We start from the raw sequence: 23,804 nt of genomic DNA on the forward strand, positions 1-23,804 counted from the left end.
ATACTGCTCCTATATACAAGAATATAACTACTATAATACTGCTCCTATATACAAGAATATAACTACTATAATACTGCTCCTCTATACAAGAATATATCTACTATAATACTGCCTCCTATATACAAGAATATAACTACTATAATACTGCCCCTATATACAAGAATATAACTACTATAATACTGCTCCTATATACAAGAATATAACTACTATAATACTGTCTCCTATATACAAGAATATAACTACTATAATACTGCTCCTATATACAGGAATATAACTACTATAATACTGCTCCTATATACAAGACTATAACTACTATAATACTGCCTCCTATATACAAGAATATAACTACTATAATACTGCCCCCTATATACAAGAATATAACTACTATAATACTCCCCCTGTTGGTATGTCTCTCTTTGTATAACTCTATTCTCTGCAGATTATAAATCCCTGCGGATCGGAGGCCTCATTTTTGCCGGAGTTCTCTTCATTCTGGGAATACTCATCATCCTCAGTGAGTGATCTTTGACTTAATATTAGAGGACAGGGTCAGTCATCTCATTATTAGAGGGTGGGGTCAGTCATATTATTAGAGGGCGGGGTCAGTCATCTCATTATTAGAGGGCAGGGTCAGTCATCTCATTATTAGAGGGCAGGGTCAGTCATCTCATTATTAGAGGGCGGGGTCAGTCATCTCATTATTAGAGGGCAGGGTCAGTCATCTCATTATTAGAGGGCGGGGTCAGTCATCTCATTATTAGAGGGCGGGGTCAGTCATCTCATTATTAGAGGGCGGGGTCAGTCATCTCATTATTAGAGGGCGGGGTCAGTCATCTCATTATTAGAGGGCGGGGTCAGTCATCTCATTATTAGAGGGCGGGGTCAGTCATCTCATTATTAGAGGGCGGGGTCAGTCATCTCATTATTAGAGGGCGGGGTCAGTCATCTCATTATTAGAGGGCAGGGTCAGTCATCTCATTATTAGAGGGCGGGGTCAGTCAACTCATTATTAGAGGGCGGGGTCAGTCATCTCATTATTAGAGGGCGGGGTCAGTCATCTCATTATTAGAGGGCAGGGTCAGTCATCTCATTATTAGAGGGCAGGGTCAGTCATCTCATTATTAGAGGGCAGGGTCAGTCATCTCATTGTTAGAGGGCAGGGTCAGTCATCTCATTGTTAGAGGGCAGGGTCAGTCATCTCATTATTAGAGGGCAGAGTCAGTCATCTCATTATTAGAGGGCAGGGTCAGTCATCTCATTATTAGAGGGCGGGGTCAGTCATCTCATTATTAGAGGGCGGGGTCAGTCATCTCATTATTAGAGGGCGGGGTCAGTCATCTCATTATTAGAGGGCGGGGTCAGTCATCTCATTATTAGAGGGCGGGGTCAGTCATCTCATTATTAGAGGGCGGGGTCAGTCATCTCATTATTAGAGGGCGGGGTCAGTCATCTCATTATTAGAGGGCGGGGTCAGTCATCTCATTATTAGAGGGTGGGGTCAGTCAACTCATTATTAGAGGGCGGGGTCAGTCATCTCATTATTAGAGGGCGGGGTCAGTCATCTCATTATTAGAGGGCAGGGTCAGTCATCTCATTATTAGAGGGCGGGGTCAGTCATCTCATTATTAGAGGGCGGGGTCAGTCATCTCATTATTAGAGGGCGGGGTCAGTCATCTCATTATTAGAGGGCGGGGTCAGTCATCTCATTATTAGAGGGCAGGGTCAGTCATCTCATTATTAGAGGGCGGGGTCAGTCATCTCATTATTAGAGGGCGGGGTCAGTCATCTCATTATTAGAGGGCGGGGTCAGTCATCTCATTATTAGAGGGCGGGGTCAGTCATCTCATTATTAGAGGGCGGGGTCAGTCATCTCATTATTAGAGGGCGGGGTCAGTCATCTCATTATTAGAGGGCGGGGTCAGTCATCTCATTATTAGAGGGCAGGGTCAGTCATCTCATTGTTAGAGGGCGGGGTCAGTCATCTCATTATTAGAGGGCGGGGTCAGTCATCTCATTATTAGAGGGCAGGGTCAGTCATCTCATTATTAGAGGGCAGGGTCAGTCATCTCATTATTAGAGGGCAGGGTCAGTCATCTCATTATTAGAGGGCGGGGTCAGTCATCTCATTATTAGAGGGCGGGGTCAGTCATCTCATTATTAGAGGGCGGGGTCAGTCATCTCATTATTAGAGGGCAGGGTCAGTCATCTCATTATTAGAGGGCAGGGTCAGTCATCTCATTATTAGAGGGCAGGGTCAGTCATCTCATTATTAGAGGGCGGGGTCAGTCATCTCATTATTAGAGGGCGGGGTCAGTCATCTCATTAGAGGGTGGGGTCAGTCATCTCATTATTAGAGGGCGGGGTCAGTCATCTCATTATTAGAGGGCGGGGTCAGTCATCTCATTATTAGAGGGCGGGGTCAGTCATCTCATTATTAGAGGGCGGGGTCAGTCATCTCATTATTAGAGGGCAGGGTCAGTCATCTCATTATTAGAGGGTGGGGTCAGTCAACTCATTATTAGAGGGCGGGGTCAGTCATCTCATTATTAGAGGGTGGGGTCAGTCATCTCATTATTAGAGGGCGGGGTCAGTCATCTCATTATTAGAGGGCGGGGTCAGTCATCTCATTATTAGAGGGCGGGGTCAGTCATCTCATTATTAGAGGGCAGGGTCAGTCATCTCATTATTAGAGGGCGGGGTCAGTCATCTCATTATTAGAGGGCGGGGTCAGTCATCTCATTATTAGAGGGCGAGGTCAGCAGATTTAACCCATTATTTTTTTCTTTTAGGCAGAAAATGTCGCTGTAAATTTAATCAGCATCAGAGGTAACGCCCCCAATAATCTCCATTTTGATTACAATAGAATGTACATGTTAAAATGTTTTTGTTGTTTCTTTTACTATTTCTGTCCACACAACAATGTCTGCCGTATAAGTGGGTAGTGGTGTCCCAGACCGGCCAATCAGGACCCTCTATGAAGATGTATCATGTGCCCCCAGACCGGCCAATCAGGACCCTCTATGAAGATGTATCATGTGCCCCCAGACCGGCCAATCAGGACCCTCTATGAAGATGTATCATGTGCCCCCAGACCGGCCAATCAGGACCCTCTATGAAGATGTATCATGTGCCCCCAGACCGGCCACTCAGGACCCTCTATGAAGATGTATCATGTGCCCCCAGACCGGCCAATCAGGACCCTCTATGAAGATGTATCATGTGCCCCCAGACCGGCCAATCAGGACCCTCTATGAAGATGTATCATGTGCCCCCAGACCGGCCAATCAGGACCCTCTATGAAGATGTATCATGTGCCCCCAGACCGGCCAATCAGGACCCTCTATGAAGATGTATCATGTGCCCCCAGACCAGCCACTCAGGACCCTCTATGAAGATGTATCATGTGCCCCCAGACCGGCCAATCAGGACCCTCTATGTATCATGTGCCCCCACATGTGGCTGCCGCTTCTCCTGGCTTATGTACTACTAGTCATCTGTTTTATGGCCTGTGGGCCCATTACCATATAATACATCGGTCCCTCAATTAGGACTGAAAGTACCCCCCACCCCCCCCCCCCCCCCCCCACTATAAACAGTTGTGGCTGTTCCAAATGTTACAACAATAGCATTCAAGTGCCCAGCGTTTGTTCCAGTTACATTACCCCTATGATGCCTACTGCAGTGGTCGGTCACCTCCCAGGGGGCACATGCCAGTGCAGCTTGGTTGTCATGTAGGCGTGGTCAGCACAGCAGTAGAGTGGGAGGAGTCTCGGGAATCCCACAGGGAACATTTTGGGACATGTTAAAGTACATCAGCATGGCCCCAATCTTTGTGCCAATTATATCTTTCCCATATGAATAAATAATATATTAAACCTTCTATTCTCCACACAGAACGGGAGAACCAACAGAAGAGGAGGGGTCCCTGCGAGCGTCCATCAGGCGTATGTATGACCACATGATAACACTGCTGTATATGATTCTCTGGGGGCTGTCATGTGGATACGTGGCTCAGTTATTTAGATGTTGCCTGTAATAGGGGTTTCTGTGTTCCTCGGGGGCGGGTCTCATAGGCATTGCCCATCCTATTTTCCTAATTGGACCATTTCTTACTAATTTTTCTTTCAGGTTTATCCAGCAGAAGATTATAGTCCACATCGAGGTGGGTACCAGTAGCTTCCCTATAATTAAGTCCCAGCATCCGTTCTTTTAAGGGGGCAGGGGCATCTATACTCATCTGGGGTAGGAGCTGCTTACACTCCTCTTTAGGTAACGCTCTGCAGAACTGGAGAGGAGAGGCGGAGCATGATAGAGGGATTCAGATAATTCAAACCAGAATTCTTGTGAGACTCTACCCCTGAGGGGACCACATCCCGATACAGGCTCAACTCTCAACCTCCTACAGACGCCACCCACTTAGCCTTCTACAGACTCCATCCCCTCAGTAAACTTCTCAAAAGACTCCGCCCCTCAGCACTCCTCAGGCTCATACAGGCCCCACCCTCTGTCATCTATGGGCTCTCACCCTCATAAGGTTCCGCCCCATCACACAGCTTGATTTTAGCCTAGAGTGACCCTTTAATTCACCCTTAAAGGGGTACTTCGCTGGAAAAAATGTTTTTTAAATCAATAGGTGCCATAAAGTTAAACAGATTTGTAAGTTATATACTGGTTGATAGATAGAATAATGCTAGCGCTGGAATGGTTCCCTTTAGTGGCTGCCTAGATACACAACTGTGGATCCTGGCTAGTCTCCACCAAAAATATACAAGACTAATACAAAGAAGAAGCGTGTGTATTAATGGTGGGTTAATGTACTTACAAATAGTGATATTCAAGAGGGTGAAATGATAGTGATAAGATGTTCAGCTGTAGTGGTACTCGAGGAGGTGTACTGATGCTGTCACGATGCCGGCTGGCAGGAGGTGGATCCTCTGTGCCAGAGAGGGATTGGCGTGGACCGTGCTAGTGGACCGGTTCTAAGTCACTACTGGTGTTCACCAGAGCCCGCCGCAAAGCGGGATGGTCTTGCTGCGGCGGTAGTGACCAGGTCGTATCCACTAGCAACGGCTCAACCTCTCTGACTGCTGAAGATAGGCGCGGTACAAGGGAGTAGACAGAAGCAAGGTCGGACGTAGCAGAAGGTCGGGGCAGGCAGCAAGGATCGTAGTCAATAAGGTAATAGCAGGAGGTCAAGTACACAGTATGGACAAACACAGTAAAGCTTTTACTAGGCACTAAGGCAACAAGATCCGGCAGGGGAGTGCAGGGGCAGAGATCAGATATAGTCTGGGAGCAGGTGGAAGCCAATTAAGCTAATTGGGCCAGGCACCAATCATTGGTGCACTGGCCCTTTAAGTCTCAGGGAGCTGGCGCGCGCGCGCCCTAGAGAGCGGAGCCGCGCGCGCCAGCACATGACAGCAGGGGACGGGAACGGGTAAGTGACCTGGGATGCGATTCGCGAGCGGGCGCGTCCCGCTGTGCGAATCGCATCCCCGACGGCCATGACAGTGCAGCGCTCCCGGTCAGTGGGACCGACCGGGGCGCTGCGGAGAGAGAGACGCCGTAAGCTCCGGAGAGGAGCGGGGACCCGGAGCGCTAGGCGTAACAGATGCAATTGCTGTGTTCAAAGACAGTAAAGGTAGAGTTCTCCTTTAAGAAAGAAATAATGAAAAATGTAAAGAGGTTTTACAGTCCTGGTATTTAAGTTATAGGTCAGTATAATTCATGGACGTAGGGCTCACATTGTAACATTCTTTATTCCTTATCAGTGTTGTATTGAATCTTTCAGAGGCTTCGATTGGATACAATTCAGCGATGCTGATATTTCCTTGATGTATTATACTGAATAGGAAATCCTTCAGGGCAGCCCTCGCTGTGTGCATCGGTATCTAGGATTCACATACTGTCAGGCCCAAGGCCTGATTATGGAATCATACATGTGTTTTATAATTATATCTGTGTATAAACTAAGACACGAGTGAGAGGTCATTCAGACGGTGTATCCTTTGTTTTTTGTGTATTGCATTTTATTGGGGGGTCTGGCTGTTTGTATCTCCTTTGAAGTCATGCACCCTGGTCTCATCATATAATCAAACAGATAAGGGGTCAAGAAGAGAGAGATGCCCCACCTGGTGGGATCAGAGGGGAGGGGGGAAATGGAGTTTCCCTCCAAAGAAGCAGATAAGACTTAAAATGCTGGACTCAACTGTTGTTCAAGGCTGTGCCACAAGCTGACAAGACCATCCTAAGAACAGCTGGAACTCACTCTCATGGACTGATATCATCATGCTGTAAGAACTTCATTTTTGTTTTCTGAACTTGTCTTGCTAAACTCTTTTATATATTTTTGTAACTATGTCATTTGTTCCTGTATTTTTATATGGTCAGCACTGTGATACCTTTTATCAGATTAAATGTTTAATTAATCAGTTCTGGTCTTTGATCTCTAAATATATGAGCTCACCTTTCTGAAGGCAGCTCGGATGAAACACGTTTATCTAAGGGTTAATTTGGTGACTTGCTGGGACTAGTAGTGGATACCCAGAGGTCTGGCGGCTTTAACCCTTGCACCATCACACTCTCTCTAGCGTCTTGGCTAGACCGATAGGGTGTGATCGTGACAACTGGTGGCAGCGTCGGGATATATTTAGAGATTTTTAGTGTTTTCTGGAATTTACCTGTAGGGAAATCTTAGCACTAAAAAGAAATTGCATACATCTTCTTGTGTGTAAATTCCAAAGACAGAGCTCAGTGCTGGTTTAAAAGGCATAAAAAAGAGTGCAAGACAGTTCTGTCCTCCCCATCTCCTGTTTTATCTCCTCTCTCATCTCGGAAATATGAAGACATATCGCAAGCAGTCCAAGCCTGCACTGGAGCTAATGTGCCAAGAAAAGGACATCCCTACTGCAGGAAAGAACAAGGAACAACTTATTGCTGATCTTGTGAAGTTTGATGTCCGTGCAGGAGAGCTGAGTGACGTGAGACAAAGTCCTACAGCTGGGACTGTCATCCAAGGACTGATATCTCCTGGGGAATACAACATTACTCCCCATCAGGACAGTACTCCACATGAGGCCTTGGACTCTTATATGCGGACTGCCTTACAACACCTTGGGAATGTGGATGCCAATATGAAACTCCAACTGCTTCTCCAGTACCAAACTGCAGAGAGAGAGGCCCAGGCACGAGCCGCAGAAAGAGAGAGGCCCAGGCACGAGCCGCAGAAAGAGAGAGGGCCAGGCACGAGAAAGAGAGAAAGAGAAAGAGAGATATTCATCTGCACGGAGTGATGTGCAGGATCAAGGAGACCACAAACCTCGCTTGGAACATTTCCCCATGTTGGAGAAAGATGGTGATCTGGATGTGTTCCTGAGGGGATTTGAAAAGGTTTGCCGGCAGTTCCATCTACCTAAGGAACAGTGGGGACGATATCTAACCCCACGGTTGCGAGGGAAAGCTCTGGATGTGTCTGCTTCGCTTCCCTCTGAAAGTGATCAGGACTATGAGGCAATAAAATCTGCCCTGCTAAAAAGTTTTAATCTGACTCCAAAGGCTTATCGGAAAAGATTTAGGACTTTGCAACAAAGCGCCACAGAAAGCTGCACTCAGCATGCAGGTCAGCTAAGGACTGCATTCAGGCTATGGACTGGGGGCCTATAAGTCACTACCTATGAGGCCCTGGAGGACTTGATGGTCCTGGATCAGTTTCTCCAAACACGGAGCTTTGAAGCCAGAGAGTGGATTTTGGACCGCAAGCCCAAGACAGCAACGAAAGCAGCAGAACTTGGAGATGACTTTGCCAATAATTGGGCACCAACAGCAAAGCGTGGATCTGCACAAGCCGGAGCAAGTACCTGGAGGGGAGCCACACAACTCCAAAGCACCACCAGGTCAGCCGGGAAATTCTTGCCCTCATTCCCAAAAGCAACAGGAGCCACATTGGGTCAGGGGGACACCCGCCGATGTTACAGATGCAACAATATTGGGCACCTGAGTGTCACTTGCCCCAACAAAGAATTCTCCACCAGTAGCTGGAGGACACACAGTCGTTCTTCTGGTGTCCGGAGCGGTGGAACAAAGAGCAGATAACCTGCAGCGTGTAACTGTGGGTGACAGTGAGTTTGCGAGATTCTGAAGCCTCCTTTACCCTGGTGCGGCCTGAAGTGGTGATACAGAGGACATCATCCCTGGAAGAACCATGGCTTTAAAAGGAATTGGAGGTGTGTGGCCTGCTGTGCCCATGGCCCGTGTGTACCTGGATTGGGGTGCAGGCAAAGGTTTGCGGGAGGTGGGGGTCTCTGAGGAGATCCCTATTAATGTTCTGGTGGGGAATGATTTGGGTCGGATGCTCTGTCATTATGCTTCAGAGGACACTACCTGCACACCGGATGGGCTAGGAGAGAGCCCTGTTCATTCTGAGGTACTGTGCGAGACACTGCGAGATGTGGAAACTGGGAGGGGGTGCAGGGGATTGATAATTGTTTACCTGTGACTGAACCAGTAATGTTTTCCAAAAGTGGAATGGGGCGTATTGTAAAATGTGGTGACAATGCATTGCCAATGCCAAAACCTAGTGGAGATGGGCTAGGGGGAGGGGTTGGTGTGCCCCTGGTGACATGTAAGGATGAGGGACCAGCAGTGAGTGATATGTCCCAATCCTGTGAGCCTAAGGAGGAGGAGGGAAGGAGTGATAGCCCTGTGTATGATGCCTGTATTGTTATGTCTGGAACAGAGAGAGGAAGGTAAACCCAAGGGAGGCATAGCAATGGTGGCAGTGGTAACGCGTCAGCAGCATCCCAGGGCTGCAGCTTTAAAAGGAAGGGAGGACGGTGATGCAAGGGGCAAGCTGTGTGACTTACAAGCCCCAGCAGAGGAAGGAGGGGATGCTAGTTCACCTGGGGGAAATGTGCTCCCTGATACCACAAGATGGGGGGGGGGGGGGGGGGAGATGAGCATTTCCGGGAAGATCTGCACAGTGACCCTTCCCTTGAAGGGCTGAGACAACGTGCTGAGCATACAGGTGTGGGCACAGATGGGCATCAGGTATATTGGTAAAATGATATCTTGTACTGGGAGTCCCTTTCCAAAGGCATGCTAGGGGCCCAGGAGAGAGAAAGGCAGTTAGTGGTTCCTAGGCCGTACAGGAAAGAGCTGCTGAGGTTGGCCCATGAGACCCCCCTGGCAGGACATTTGGGAGTGGCCTATGCGGTCATAGAGCAGGAATGTCTAGCTGTGGTCTGGGCTTTGCAAAAATTACAGCCATACCTGTACGGCAGGGATTTTACTGTCATAACTGATCACAACCCTCTACATTGGTTGGACAGAGTGTCCGGTAACAATGGCACCTTGAAACAAATGCTAAAAACATTTGTAGAACCTGGGGCAGAGACTGGGGAAAGTATTTACCCCATCTGTTATTTGCTTACAGGGAGGTACCCCAAGAGCCTACAGGTTTCTCGCACTTTGAATTATTGTACGGTCACAAAGTGCGGGGACCCCGAGATTTAGTTAGGGAAGAATGGGAAGGGGGGCTACCTGCCCCTGAGACTTCTGTGGTGGAGTATGTTCTGAGATTCAGGGACAGGATGCAGGCACTGACTGGGCTGGTACAGGACAACCTCACAGCAGCACAGTCCAGGCAGAAGTACTGGTATGATCACAATGCAAGGGACCGGGTCTATGAAGTGGGGCAGAAGGGAATGGTTTTGAACCCCATCAGGCAGAATAAGTTGCAGGCGGCCAGGGAGGGTCCCTTCCCCATTCTGCAGCGCCTAGAACCCACCACATATGTAGTTGCCCTTGATAAGAAAGGTCAGAGGCAGAGACAGTACCACATTAATATGGCATACTATGACCCTGAGGAGGTGGTACTCAGTGTATGTAGTGCACCAGAGGAAGGGCTGGTAGTGATCCCCTACTGGACCTAGTGGAGGAAGCTAAGAGCCAGGGATCCCTTCAGGATGTGGAGATCAATCCACAGGAGGAGGCAGCTTAATCAAGTACTAGGCCCCTTCAGTGCCATCTTTGCCTGGGAATGCAGGACCTGTGGTGTCAAGAAGAGAAATAGAGGAGTAATGGACACCGATCTATCAGCCTGGAGAGGCAAGATCTCTCTGTCTCCATCTTAAGGGGGAGGTGTCAGGCCAAGGCCTGAGTATTGAATCATACATGTGTTTTATAATTGTATCTGTGTATTATCCAAGACATGGGTGAGGGGTCATTCAGATGGTGTATCCTTTTTGTGTATTGCATTTTATTGGGGGTCTGGCTGTTTGTTTATATCTCCTTGCACTCTGGCCCCATCATATAAGCAAACAGATAAAGGGGTCAGAGGTGGGATCAGAGGGGAGGGGGGAATGGAGTTTCCCTCCAAAGAAAGCAGAGATAAGACTTAAAATGCTAGACTCGGGGTGTTCAATGCTGTGCCATAAGCTGACAAGACCATCCTAAGAACAGCTGGAACACTCATGGACTTATATCATCATGCTGTAAGAACCTCATCTGTTCTGTTTTCTGAACTTGTCTTGCTAAACTCTTTAATATATTTTTGTACCTGTATGTCATTTGTTTCTGTATTTTATATAGTCAGCACTGTGATACCTTTTATATATTGTTACACCTGTATGTAATTTGTTTCTGTATTTTATATAGTCAGCACTGTGATACCTTTTATCAGATTAAATGTTTAATTAATCAGTTCTGGTCTTTGATCTCTAAATATATGAGCTCACCTTTCTGAAGGAGGCTCTGGTGGAAACACGTTTATCTAAGGGTTAATTTGGTGACTTGCTGGGACTAGTAGTGGATACCCAGAGATCTGGCAGCTTTAACCCTTGCACCATCACACTCTCTCTAGCGTCTTAGCTGGACCGATAGGGTGTGATCGTGACACATACAAGCAGTTGTTACTTTGTTAGATCTCGCTTAATGATTTTATCCTATGGTAACACCGCCCAGGTGACCATTTACGGCTAACATAGAATCTTAACACTTAATGTGTAGGCATTCCTATTCTGCGATCCCACACTGTGGAGGTCCTAGGGAGTAGGATAACAGGGTTCCAGGAGATGGTGGTAGGTATCCGGGTGGTCAGCGGGTACAAACACCAGGAGATCTGCTCCGGCCGGAAGCGTCTCACGCTGACAATTAGTTCAGAGTTTACTGTAGTCTGTGGACGGCTACGTGACGTGACGGATTACAGCAGGGCACAGGGGCTAAATAGTGATCTAACGCGTTTCTGTCGGAACGCCGACCTTCGTCAGAGATGAATGGTGGTAGCAGACTACAGTTATATAACTATCCTCAGTAATCCAGCCCATTTATCCCTGGAAGTGAATTCTCCCAAACGGATCTCCATTTTAATAACACTTTTTCATTATTATTATTATTATTTCTTTCTTAAAGGAGACCTCTACTGTCCTTGAAGACAACAATTGCATCAGTACACCTCCTCGAGTGCCACTACAGCTGAACATCTTATCACTATCATTTCACCCTCTTGAATATCACTATTTGTAAGTACATTAACCCACCATTAATACACACGCTTCTTCTTTGTATTAGATTTGTAAGTTACTTCTATTTAAAAAAACAAAAATCTTAATCCTTCCAGTACTTAGCTGCTGTATGCTCCAGGGGAAGTTTTGTAGTTCTTTCCAGTCTGACCACAGTGCTCTCTGCTGACACCTCTGTCCATGTCAGGAACTGTCCAGAATACAAGCAAATCCCCATAGAAAACCTCTCCTGCTCTGGACAGTACCTGATATGGACAGAGGTGTCAGCAGAGAGCACTGTGGTCAGACTGGAAAGAAATTTAAAAAGAAAATAACTTCCTCTGTAGCATACAGCTGCTAATAAGTACTGGAAGGATTAAGATTTTTAAATAGAAGTCATTTACAAATCTGTACAAAATAAGTGGGAGTTCTACATAAAACAGAGGAATCCTAAGCCGAGGACCCTGCGTTACACTTACCCATGTGCCAAATAGATACTAAACTGGAAAAAGATGATGAGGCAGTCCTGATAGGCGTAGGATAAAATAAGAAAAAATAGAGAGTTGTGTCTAAAAGATAAAATCACATGTAATAAAGATATAATACAGTGTGAGGTCTTAGGGCCCTGGCTTCAGACTACAGTGATCCCTCAACATACCATGGGAATCCGCTCCAAATGGACCATCATATGTTGAAACCATCGTATGTTGAGGGATCCGTGTAATGTAAAGTATAGGACAGTGGTCTACAACCTGCAGACCTCCAGATGTTGCCGTTGGCTGTCCGGGCATGCTGGGAGTTGTAGTTTTGCAACATCTGGAGGTCCGCAGGTTGAAGACCACTGTTAGAGGCAGTTGTACTCACCGGTCCCCGCCGCTCCGGACCCGTCACCGCTGCCCTGGATGTCGCCGTCCATCACTGTTGCTGTGTCCCCGAGGTGTCCCCGACGCTCCGGTAAGGCCTCTGCTTCCCCGGGATCCGCGCTCTCTGTCGCCGCCATCACGTCATTACGCACGCCGCTCCTATTGGATGACGGGACGGCGTGCGCAACGACGTGATGATTATGATGGAGAGCGCCGACGATGCAGGGATCCCGAAGAGGACGGGCCGGAGCCCCGAGGACAGGTAAGTAATCGTCAGCGGACCACATGGGGCACCGTAAACGGCTATCCGGGGGAAGCTGAAGCAGTCTGCGCTGAGGGATAACCGTTTATACGATGGCCCCCGACATACAAAAGCATCGTATGGTGATGCTGCCTCAGAGTGATCGTATGTCGGGGGCCATCGTAGGTCGGGGGGTCACTGTATATATATATATGTGGGTATGTCGGGGCCATCGTAGGTCGGGGGGGTCACTATATATATATATGGTATGTCGGGGCCATCGTAGGTCGGGGGGGTCACTGTATATATATGGTATGTCGGGGCCATCGTAGGTCGGGGGGGTCACTGTGTATATATATATATGGTATGTCGGGGCCATCGTAGGTCGGGGGGGTCACTATATATATATATATGGTATGTCGGGGGCCATCGTAGGTCGGGGGGTCACTGTATACATATGGTATGTCGGGGCCATCGTAGGTCGGGGGGTCACTGTATATATATGGTATGTCGGGGCCATCGTAGGTTGGGGGGGTCACTATATATATATATATGGTATGTCGGGGGCCATCGTAGGTCGGGGGGGTCACTGTATATATATGGTATGTCGGGGCCATCGTAGGTCGGGGGGTCACTGTATATATATATATGGTATGTCGGGGCCATCGTAGGTCGGGGGGTCACTGTATATATATGGTATGTCGGGGCCATCGTAGGTCAGGGGGTCACTGTATAAATATGGTATGTCGGGGCCATAGTAGGTCGGGGGGTCACTGTATATATATGGTATGTCGGGGCCATCGTAGGTCGGGGGGTCACTGTATATATATGGTATGTCGGGACCATCGTAGGTCGGGGGGGGTCACTGTATATATATGGTATGTCGGGGCCATCGTAGGTCGGGGGGTCACTGTATATATATGGTATGTCGGAGCCATCGTAGGTCGGGGGGGGGGTAACTGTATACATATGGTATGTCGGGGCCATCGTAGGTCGGGGGGTCACTGTATACATATGGTAGGTCGGGGGGGTCACTGTATATATATGGTATGTCGGGGCCATCGTAGATCGGGGGGTCACTGTGTTGTATATATATATATATATATATATATATATATATATATATATATATGGTATGTCGGGGCCATCGTAGGTCGGGGGGGGTCACTGTATATATATGGTATGTCGGGGCCATCGTAGGTCGGGGGGTCACTGTGTATATATATGGTATGCCAGGGCCATCGTAGGTCGGGGGGGTCACTGTATGTATATGGTATGTCGGGGCCATCGTAGGTCGGGGGGTCACTGTATATATATATGGTATGTCGGGGCCATCGTAGGTCGGGGGGGTCACTGTATATATATGGTATGTCGGGGCCATCGTAGGTCGGGGGGTCACTGTGTATATATGGTATGTCGGGGCCATCGTAGGTCGGGGGGTCACTATATATATATATGGTATGTGGGGGCCATCGTAGGTCGGGGGGTCACTATATATATATGGTATGTCGGGGCCATCGTAGGTCGGGGGGTCACTATATATATATATGGTATGTGGGGGCCATCGTAGGTCGGGGAGTCACTATATATATATGGTATGTCGGGGCCATCGTAGGTCGGGGGGTCACTGTATACATATGGTATGTCGGGGCCATCATAGGTCGGGGGGTCACTGTGTGTATATATATATATATATATATATATATGGTATGTCAGGGCCATCGTAGGTCGGGGGGTCACCATATATATATGGTATGTCGGGGCCATCGTAGGTCGGGGGGTCACGGTGTATACATATGGTATGTCGGGGCCATCGTAGGTCGGGGGGTCACTGTATGTATATGGTATGTCGGGGCCATCGTAGGTCGGGGGGGTCACTGTGTATATATATATGGTATGTCGGCGCCATCGTAGGTTGGGGGGTCACTGTATGTATATGGTATGTCGGGGCCATCGCAGGTCGGGGGGTCACTGTATGTATATGGTATGTCGGGCCATCGTAGGTCGGGGGGGTCACTGTATGTATATGGTATGTCGGGGGCCATCGTAGGTCGGGGGGGTCACTGTATGTATATGGTATGTCGGGGCCATCGTAGGTCGGGGGGGTCACTGTATATATATATATATATATATATATATATATGGTATGAAAGGGCCATCGTAGGTGGGGGGGGTCACTGTATATATATGGTATGTCGGGGCCATCGTAGGTCGGGGGGGTCACTATATATATAGGGGTATGTCGGGGCCATCGTAGGTCGGGGGGTCACTGTATATATATATATGGCATGTCGGGGCCATCGTAGGTCGGGGGTCACTGTATATATGTGGTATGTCGGGTCCATCGTAGGTCGGGGGGGTCACTGTGTATATATATATGGTATGTCGAGGCCATCGTAGGTCGGGGGGTCACTGTATATATATGGTATGTCGGGGCCATCGTAGGTCGGGGGGGTCACTGTATATATATGGTATGTCGGGGCCATCGTAGGTCGGGGGGGTCACTGTATATATATGGTATGTCGAGGCCATCGTAGGTCGGGGGGGTCACTGAAGATATATGGTATGTTGGGGCCATCGTAGGTCGGGGGGGTCACTGTATATATATAGTATGTCGGGGCCATCGTAGGTCGGGGGGGGTCACTGTATATATATGGTATGTCGGGGCCATCGTAGGTCGGGGGGGTCACTGTATATATATGGTATGTCGGGGCCATCGTAGGTCGGGGGTCACTGTATATATATGGTATGTCGGGGCCATCGTAGGTCGGGGGGGTCACTGTATATATATATATATGGTATGTTGGGGGTAGGTCGGGGGGGGGTCACTGTATATATATGGTATGTCGGGGCCATTGTAGGTCGGGGGGGTCACTGTATATATATGGTATGTCGGGGCCATTGTAGGTCGGGGGGGGTCACAGTATATATATGGTATGTCGGGGCCATCGTAGGTCGGGGGGGTCACTGTATATATATGGTATGTCGGGGCCATCGTAGGTCGGGGGGGGTCACTGTGTATATATATATGTGGTATGTCGGGGCCATCGTAGGTCGGGGGTCACTGTATATATATATGATATGTCAGGGCCATCATAGGTCGGGAGGGTCACTGTATATATGTTATGTCGGGGCCATCGTAGGTCGGGGGTTGGTCAGTGTATATATATATATATATATATATATATGGTATGTCAGGGCCATCGTAGGTCGCGGGGTCACTGTATATATATGGTATGTTGGGGCCATCGTAGGTCGGGGGGGTCACTGTATATATATGGTATGGGGTCACTGTATATATATGGTATGTCCGGGCCATCGTAGGTCGGGGGGTCACTGTATATATATGGTATGTCGGGGCCATCGTAGGTCGGGGGGTCACTGTATATATATGGTATGTCGGGGCCATCGTAGGTCGGGGGGTCACTGTATATATATGGTATGTTGGGGCCATCGTAGGTCGGGGGGGTCACTGTATATATATGGTATGTCCGGGCCATCGTAGGTCGGGGGGTCACTGTATATATATGGTATGTCGGGGCCATCGTAGGTCGGGGGGTCACTGTATATATATGGTATGTCGGGGCCATCGTAGGTCGGGGGGTCACTGTATATATATGGTATGTCCGGGCCATCGTAGGTCGGGGGGTCACTGTGTATATATATATATATATATATATATATATATGGTATGTCGGGGCCATCGTAGGTCGGGGGGTCACTGTATATATATATGGTATGTCGGGGCCATCGTAGGTCGGGGGGGGGTCACTGTATATATATATATATGGTATGTCCGGGCCATCGTAGGTCGGGGGGTCACTGTATATATATGGTATGTCGGGGCCATCGTAGGTTGGGGGGGGTCACTGTATATATATGGTATGTCGGGGCCATCGTAGGTCGGGGGGGTCACTGTATATATATGGTATGTCCGGGCCATCGTAGGTCGGGGGGTCACTGTATATATATGGTATTTCGGGGCCATCGTATGTCGGGGGGTCACTGTATATATATGGTATGTCGGGGCCATCGTAGGTTGGGGGGTCACTGTATATATATGGTATGTCGGGGCCATCGTAGGTCTGGGGGGTCACTGTATATATATGGTATGTTGGGGCCATCGTAGGTCGGGGGGTCACTGTGTATATATATATGGTATGTCAGGGCCATCGTAGGTCGGGGCGGTCACTATATATATGGTATGTCGGGGCCATCGTAGGTCGGGGGGGGTCACTATATATATGGTATGTCGGGGCCATCGTAGGTCGGGGGGGTCACTGTATATATATGGTATGTCGGGGCCATCGTAGGTTGGGGGGGTCACTGTATATATATGGTATGTCGGGGCCATCGTAGGTCGGGGGGTCACTGTATGTATATGGTATGTCGGGGCCATCGTAGGTCGGGGGTCACTGTATATATATATGGTATGTCGGGGCCATCGTAGGGTCACTATATATATATGGTATGTCGGGGCCATCGTAGGTCGGGGGGTCACTATATATATGGTATGTCGGGGCCATCGTAGGTCGGGGGGGTCACTATATATATGGTATGTTGGGGCCATCGTAGGTAGGGGGGGTCACTGTATATATATGGTATGTCAGGGCCATCGCAGGTCGGGGGGGTCACTGTATATATATGGTATGTCGGGGCCATCGCAGGTCGGGGGGGTCACTGCATATATATGGTATGTCGGGGCCATCGTAGGTCGGGGCGGTCACTGCATATATATGGTATGTCGGGGCCATCGTAGGTCGGGGGGGGGGGGGTCACTGTATATATATGGTATGTCGGGGCCATCGTAGGTCGGGGGGTCACTGTATATATATATGGTATGTCGGGGCCATCGTAGGTGGGGGGGTCACTGTATATATATGGTATGTCGGGGCCATCGTAGGTCGGGGGGTCACTGTATATATATATGGTATGTCGGGCCATCGTAGGTCGGGGGGTCACTGTATATATATGGTATGTCGGGGCCATCGTAGGTTGGGGGGTCACTGTACATATATGGTATGTCGGGGCCATCGTAGGTCGGGGGGGGTCACTGTATATATATATGGTATGTCGGGGCCATCGTAGGTCGTGGGGTCACTGTATATATATGGTATGTCGGGGGCCATCGTAGGTCGGGGCGGTCACTGCATATATATGGTATGTCGGGGCCATCGTAGGTCGGGGGGGGGGGTCACTGTATATATATGGTATGTCGGGGCCATCGTAGGTCGGGGGGGTCACTGTATATATATATGGTATGTCGGGCCATCGTAGGTCGGGGGGTCACTGTATATATATAGTATGTCGGGGCCATCGTAGGTTGGGGGGTCACTGTATATATATGGTATGTCGGGGCCATCGTAGGTCGGGGGGGGGTCACTGTATATATATGGTATGTCGGGGCCATCGTAGGTCGGGGGGTCACTGTATATATATATATATATGGTATGTCGGGGCCATCGAAGGTCGGGGGGGTCACTGTATATATATGGTATGTCGGGGCCATCGTAGGTCGGGGGGGGGGTCACTGTATATATATGGTATGTCGGGGCCATCGTAGGTCGGGGGGTCACTGTATATATATATATATATGGTATGTCGGGGCCATCGTAGGTCGGGGGGGTCACTGTATATATATGGTATGTCGGGGCCATCGTAGGTCGTGGGGTCACTGTATATATATATGGTATGTCGGGGCCATCGTAGGTCGGGGGGTCACTGTATATATATATATATATATGGTATGTCGGGGGGGGTCACTTTACTCACTAGTAAAGTTATAGTTTGCATAAAAATAGACATTAAAATTGACAATAAAAGTATCAGTGCACTTAGTATGATGAATGGGACAGAAGGGGGATTGGTGAGCGGAATGCGGCGTCTCGGTTTATATACGGTATCTTGGCCTTTGGTAGCGCTGGAGACTCGATTGTGAGCCCACCCAGCTTTAGCAAGGCTGCTGAATTGTGGATTTCTCCGCAGTAAATGCCCCCCAGACCCCGATGACCCGGGGACAGTGTACAAGAGGGAAATGTCCGGTGCATCTTACCGCATTTAGCAATGTCAGTCACATGCACATAGCTGGAGAGGTTACCTATCTATCCCTCTCTACCCCGGCGGCACGAGGAAAGTATTAGAGGGAGATGGAGTCCGGCACTGTGGTCCCAAATTGTCCCTTTTACAAATCTGTAACTTTCTGTCATCGGTTGATTAAAAAAAAAAAAAAAAGGAATGAATAAAAAGTTCAGACCTCAAGGTACAGATGGCGAATAATCAAGTAAATGGGTGTAAGGAATGACGAGATGTAGCCGGTAAAATCGCCAAGTGTAAGAAATCGCTGTGCCCGGCGCAGAACGCAGCGTTATCAACATAAAATCATAGAAAAGTAGTTATGATGCCGCTCTACAACGTCACAATCTCCTATGTACTGAGAAGCAGAGATATTGTTGTCAGGGATGGATGGGTTAATAACCAGGAATATTAGGTGCTGGTTAATGTGAGCGCAGGCACCTGTCGATAGGTTACCTGCCAGTGACAGTGGTCAGATGTGCAAAAGACGCTCTGGTCCTACAGTGAAAATTGGCCTGGTCCTTAAGGGGTTAAGGAGCAGAGAAAGTGGCCACACCCACTACCTTATTACCTACTTATCCCAAATCTGAAGGGCTCCTCCAGGGTGGGGACTTCTTTAGTAGAGTTATATTCCTAACATTTGGCATTTTTGTCTTTGTTACAGTTTTCTCCACATCCGGCTTCACCCTCCATATAATGTGTGACGGACCCCCCAGGCCTATGTCATGTGACACAAACATAGGTCAGGGGGGCGGGGCTGCAGAGAAGACCAAGGATGCCATCTCCATCATGTGACATCACAATTATCACCGCCGTACAGTGTGCGGACAATAGGCTCCTCCCCCGAGCATCTAATCCTATATAATTGTTATATATTGTATATAATGAGATTGGGGTTAATATATACCTATAATATTATATCCTTATATTAAATAACATTTAGCCCTCGTTTAGATTCTATAAATTTGTAATTTTATTTCTATTTTTCCCAAATGCAAAAATTATGTGGGCAGTGTATGGCAGCATTATGTGGGCAGTGTATGGCAGCATTATGTGGGCAGTGTATGGCAGCATTATGTGGGCAGTGTATGGCACCATTATGTGAGCAGTGTATAGCACCATTATGTGGGCAGTGTATGGCACCATTATGTGAGCAGTGTATAGCACCATTATGTGGGCAGTGTATGGCACCATTATGTGAGCAGTGTATGGCACCATTATGTGGGCAGTGTATGGCACCATTATGTGGGCAGTGTATGGCACCATTATGTGAGCAGTGTATGGCACCATTATGTGAGCAGTGTATGGCACCATTATGTGGGCAGTGTATGGCAGCATTATGTGGGCAGTGTATGGCACCATTATGTGAGCAGTGTATGGCACCATTATGTGAGCAGTGTATGGCACCATTATGTGGGCAGTGTATGGCACCATTATGTGGGCAGTGTATGGCAGCATTATGTGAGCAGTGTATGGCACCATTATGTGGGCAGTGTATGGCACCATTATGTGAGCAGTGTATGGCACCATTATGTGGGCAGTGTATGGCACCATTATGTGGGCAGTGTATGGCACCATTATGTGGGCAGTGTATGGCACCATTAAGTGGGCAGTGTATGGTACCATTATGTGGGCAGTGTATGGCAGCATTATGTGAGCAGTGTATGGCACCATTATGTGGGCAGTGTATGGCACCATTATGTGGGCAGTGTATGGCACCATTATGTGGGCAGTGTATGGCAGCATTATGTGGGCAGTGTATGGCAGCATTATGTGGGCAGTGTATGGTACCATTATGTGGGCAGTGTATGGCAGCATTATGTGAGCAGTGTATGGCACCATTATGTGGGCAGTGTATGGCACCATTATGTGGGTAGTGTATGGCACCATTATGTGGGCAGTGTATGGCACCATTATGTGGGCAGTGTATGGCACCATTATGTGGGCAGTGTATGGCACCATTATGTGGGCAGTGTATGGCACCATTATGTGGGCAGTGTATGGCACCATTATGTGGGTAGTGTATGGCACCATTATGTGGGTAGTGTATGGCACCATTATGTGGGTAGTGTATGGCACCATTATGTGGGTAGTGTATGGCACCATTATGTGAGCAGTGTATGGTACCATTATGTGAGCAGTGTATGGCACCATTATGTGGGCAGTGTATGGCAGTATTATGTGAGCAGTGTATGGCACCATTATGTGGGCAGTGTATGGCACCTGTGACAATGTGGCAAGGAAAGGGTGCATTTCCCACACTGATCCTGCAGAAATCTCCACCTGTGGACTAATCAATGAGGCAGCAGAAAGGGGAAGGGTCCTTAAAAGGAAGAGAAACAGAATAATCTGGACTCTCCCCTAGACAGAAGTGGCTGTTAGAGGGGGGAGACACAGTGTCCAGTGCCAGGTGGGCACAGCAAGGGCTGCTGAGGACACAAGCGTGGACTCCCGGAGTGAGAGACGCGGCTCCTGTAACATATAGCAAGGTGGCTGTACGAATGGGACTTTATGTTCAAATGTGAACTGTGTCTTATAAGGCTGCAGGACTTATTGTGTTTAAACTGGCAGGGAAAAGCCCATCAGTTATTAGTCAGGGCATGCTACATGTGTAGTGAGTGGCTAGACGGCCTAGGAGTTATTTTTATGTTTTGTTTATCCTGCATCCCGGTTAATAAACCTGGCGAGGAGCCAGAATTGCAGAAAGGACTCATTGTTTGCCGGTTTATTGTGGAAAAACGTGTCCTTTGGCTACGGCAAAGGACGATACCAGAGTGAAACCCTTTACACACCATAATGTGGGCAGTGTATGGCACTATTATGTGAGCAGTGTATGGCACCATTATGTGGGCAGTGTATGGCACCATTATGTGGGCAGTGTATGGCACCATTATGTGGGCAGTGTATGGCAGTATTATGTGGGCAGTGTATTGCAGTATTATGTGGGCAGTGTATGGCACCATTATGTGGGCAGTGTATGGCAGTATTATGTGAGCAGTGTATGGCAGCATTATGTGAGCAGTGTATGGCAGCATTATGTGGGCAGTGTATGGCAGTATTATGTGGGCAGTGTATGGCACCATTATGTGAGCAGTGTATGGCAGTATTATGTGGGCAGTGTATGGCACCATTATGTGGGCAGTGTATGGCAGTATTATGTGAGCAGTGTATGGCAGCATTATGTGAGCAGTGTATGGCAGCATTATGTGGGCAGTGTATGGCAGTATTATGTGGGCAGTGTATGGCACCATTATGTGAGCAGTGTATGGCAGTATTATGTGGGCAGTGTATGGCAGTATTATGTGGGCAGTGTATGGCACCATTATGTGGGCAGTGTATGGCAGCATTATGTGAGCAGTGTATGGCACTATTATGTGAGCAGTGTATGGCACCATTATGTGGGCAGTGTATGGCACCATTATGTGGGCAGTGTATGGCACCATTATGTGGGCAGTGTATGGCAGTATTATGTGGGCAGTGTATTGCAGTATTATGTGGGCAGTGTATGGCACCATTATGTGGGCAGTGTATGGCAGTATTATGTGAGCAGTGTATGGCAGCATTATGTGAGCAGTGTATGGCAGCATTATGTGGGCAGTGTATGGCAGTATTATGTGGGCAGTGTATGGCACCATTATGTGAGCAGTGTATGGCAGTATTATGTGGGCAGTGTATGGCACCATTATGTGGGCAGTGTATGGCAGTATTATGTGAGCAGTGTATGGCAGCATTATGTGAGCAGTGTATGGCAGCATTATGTGGGCAGTGTATGGCAGTATTATGTGGGCAGTGTATGGCACCATTATGTGAGCAGTGTATGGCAGTATTATGTGGGCAGTGTATGGCAGTATTATGTGGGCAGTGTATGGCACCATTATGTGGGCAGTGTATGGCACCATTATGTGAGCAGTGTATGGCAGTATTATGTGGGCAGTGTATGGCAGTATTATGTGAGCAGTGTATGGCAGTATTATGTGGGCAGTGTATGGCACCATTATGTGAGCAGTGTATGGCAGTATTATGTGGGCAGTGTATGGCAGTATTATGTGGGCAGTGTATGGCAGTATTATGTGGGCAGTGTATGGCACCATTATGTGAGCAGTGTATGGCAGTATTATGTGGGCAGTGTATGGCAGTATTATGTGAGCAGTGTATGGCAGTATAATGCAGGTAATTTTCAGGGTTGGACTGACACCTCACGGGGCCCCTGGGCAATACAGTACAATATAATGGGGCCCCTGTGTGCCCACCCTTCATAGACACCCACATACTGTATTTTTCCTCCTGTACAGTCTGATGGGGGTGATAATACTGTGACAGGAATGTCTGCCATGTTCCCATTGGGAAAGAAGCAGCGCCCCAGTATTCATAATCTAATACTTGGTCACAATGAGGCGCCGCCTCTTATACTAACAGGGGAGGTGGAGTCAGCGCAGCCAGGGGGCGGGTAACACCGCCATTTCTATGGATACACCTTATATACTCTATACAGTGCGCCATTTCTATGGATACACCTTATATACACCTTATATACTCTATACAGTGCGCCATTTCTATGGATACACCTTATATACACCTTATATACTCTATACAGTGCGCCATTTCTATGGATACACCTTATATACACCCTATATACTCTATACAGTGCGCCATTTCTATGTATACACCTTATATACACCCTATATACTCTATACAGTGCGCCATTTCTATGTATACACCCTATATACTCTATACAGTGCGCCATTTCTATGGATACACCTTACATACACCCTATATACTCTATACAGTGCACCATTTCTATGGATACACCTTATATACACCCTATATGCTCTATACAGTGCGCCATTTCTATGAATACACCTTACATACACCCTATATACTCTACAGTGCGCCATTTCTATGGATACACCTTATATACACCCTATATACTCTATACAGTGTGCCATTTCTATGGATACACCTTATATACACCCTATATACTCTATACAGTGCGCCATTTCTATGGATACACCTTATATACACCCTATATACTATATACAGTGCGCCATTTCTATGGATACCTTATATACAACCTATATACTCTATACTGTGCGCCATTTCTATGGATACACCTTATATACACCCTATATACTC

General features: G+C 48.0%; 1 protein-coding gene across 1 annotated transcript; it reads left to right on the plus strand.

Annotated features, from left to right (window-relative positions):
* Positions 1-439: 439 nt before the first annotated feature.
* On the plus strand, positions 440-19,619 carry LOC130316180 (phospholemman-like; the record flags this gene model as incomplete). Its single annotated transcript, XM_056552781.1, is given in 5 exon segments — positions 440-514; positions 2,790-2,826; positions 3,895-3,944; positions 4,129-4,162; positions 19,336-19,619. Coding segments are annotated over 4 exon segments (185 nt in total), but the record flags the coding sequence as incomplete, so codon positions are not given.
* Between the last annotated feature and the right edge of the window lie 4,185 nt (positions 19,620-23,804).

This window comes from Hyla sarda, unplaced genomic scaffold (assembly GCF_029499605.1).
Source record: "Hyla sarda isolate aHylSar1 unplaced genomic scaffold, aHylSar1.hap1 scaffold_1917, whole genome shotgun sequence".
Taxonomy (NCBI): Eukaryota; Metazoa; Chordata; class Amphibia; order Anura; family Hylidae; genus Hyla; species Hyla sarda.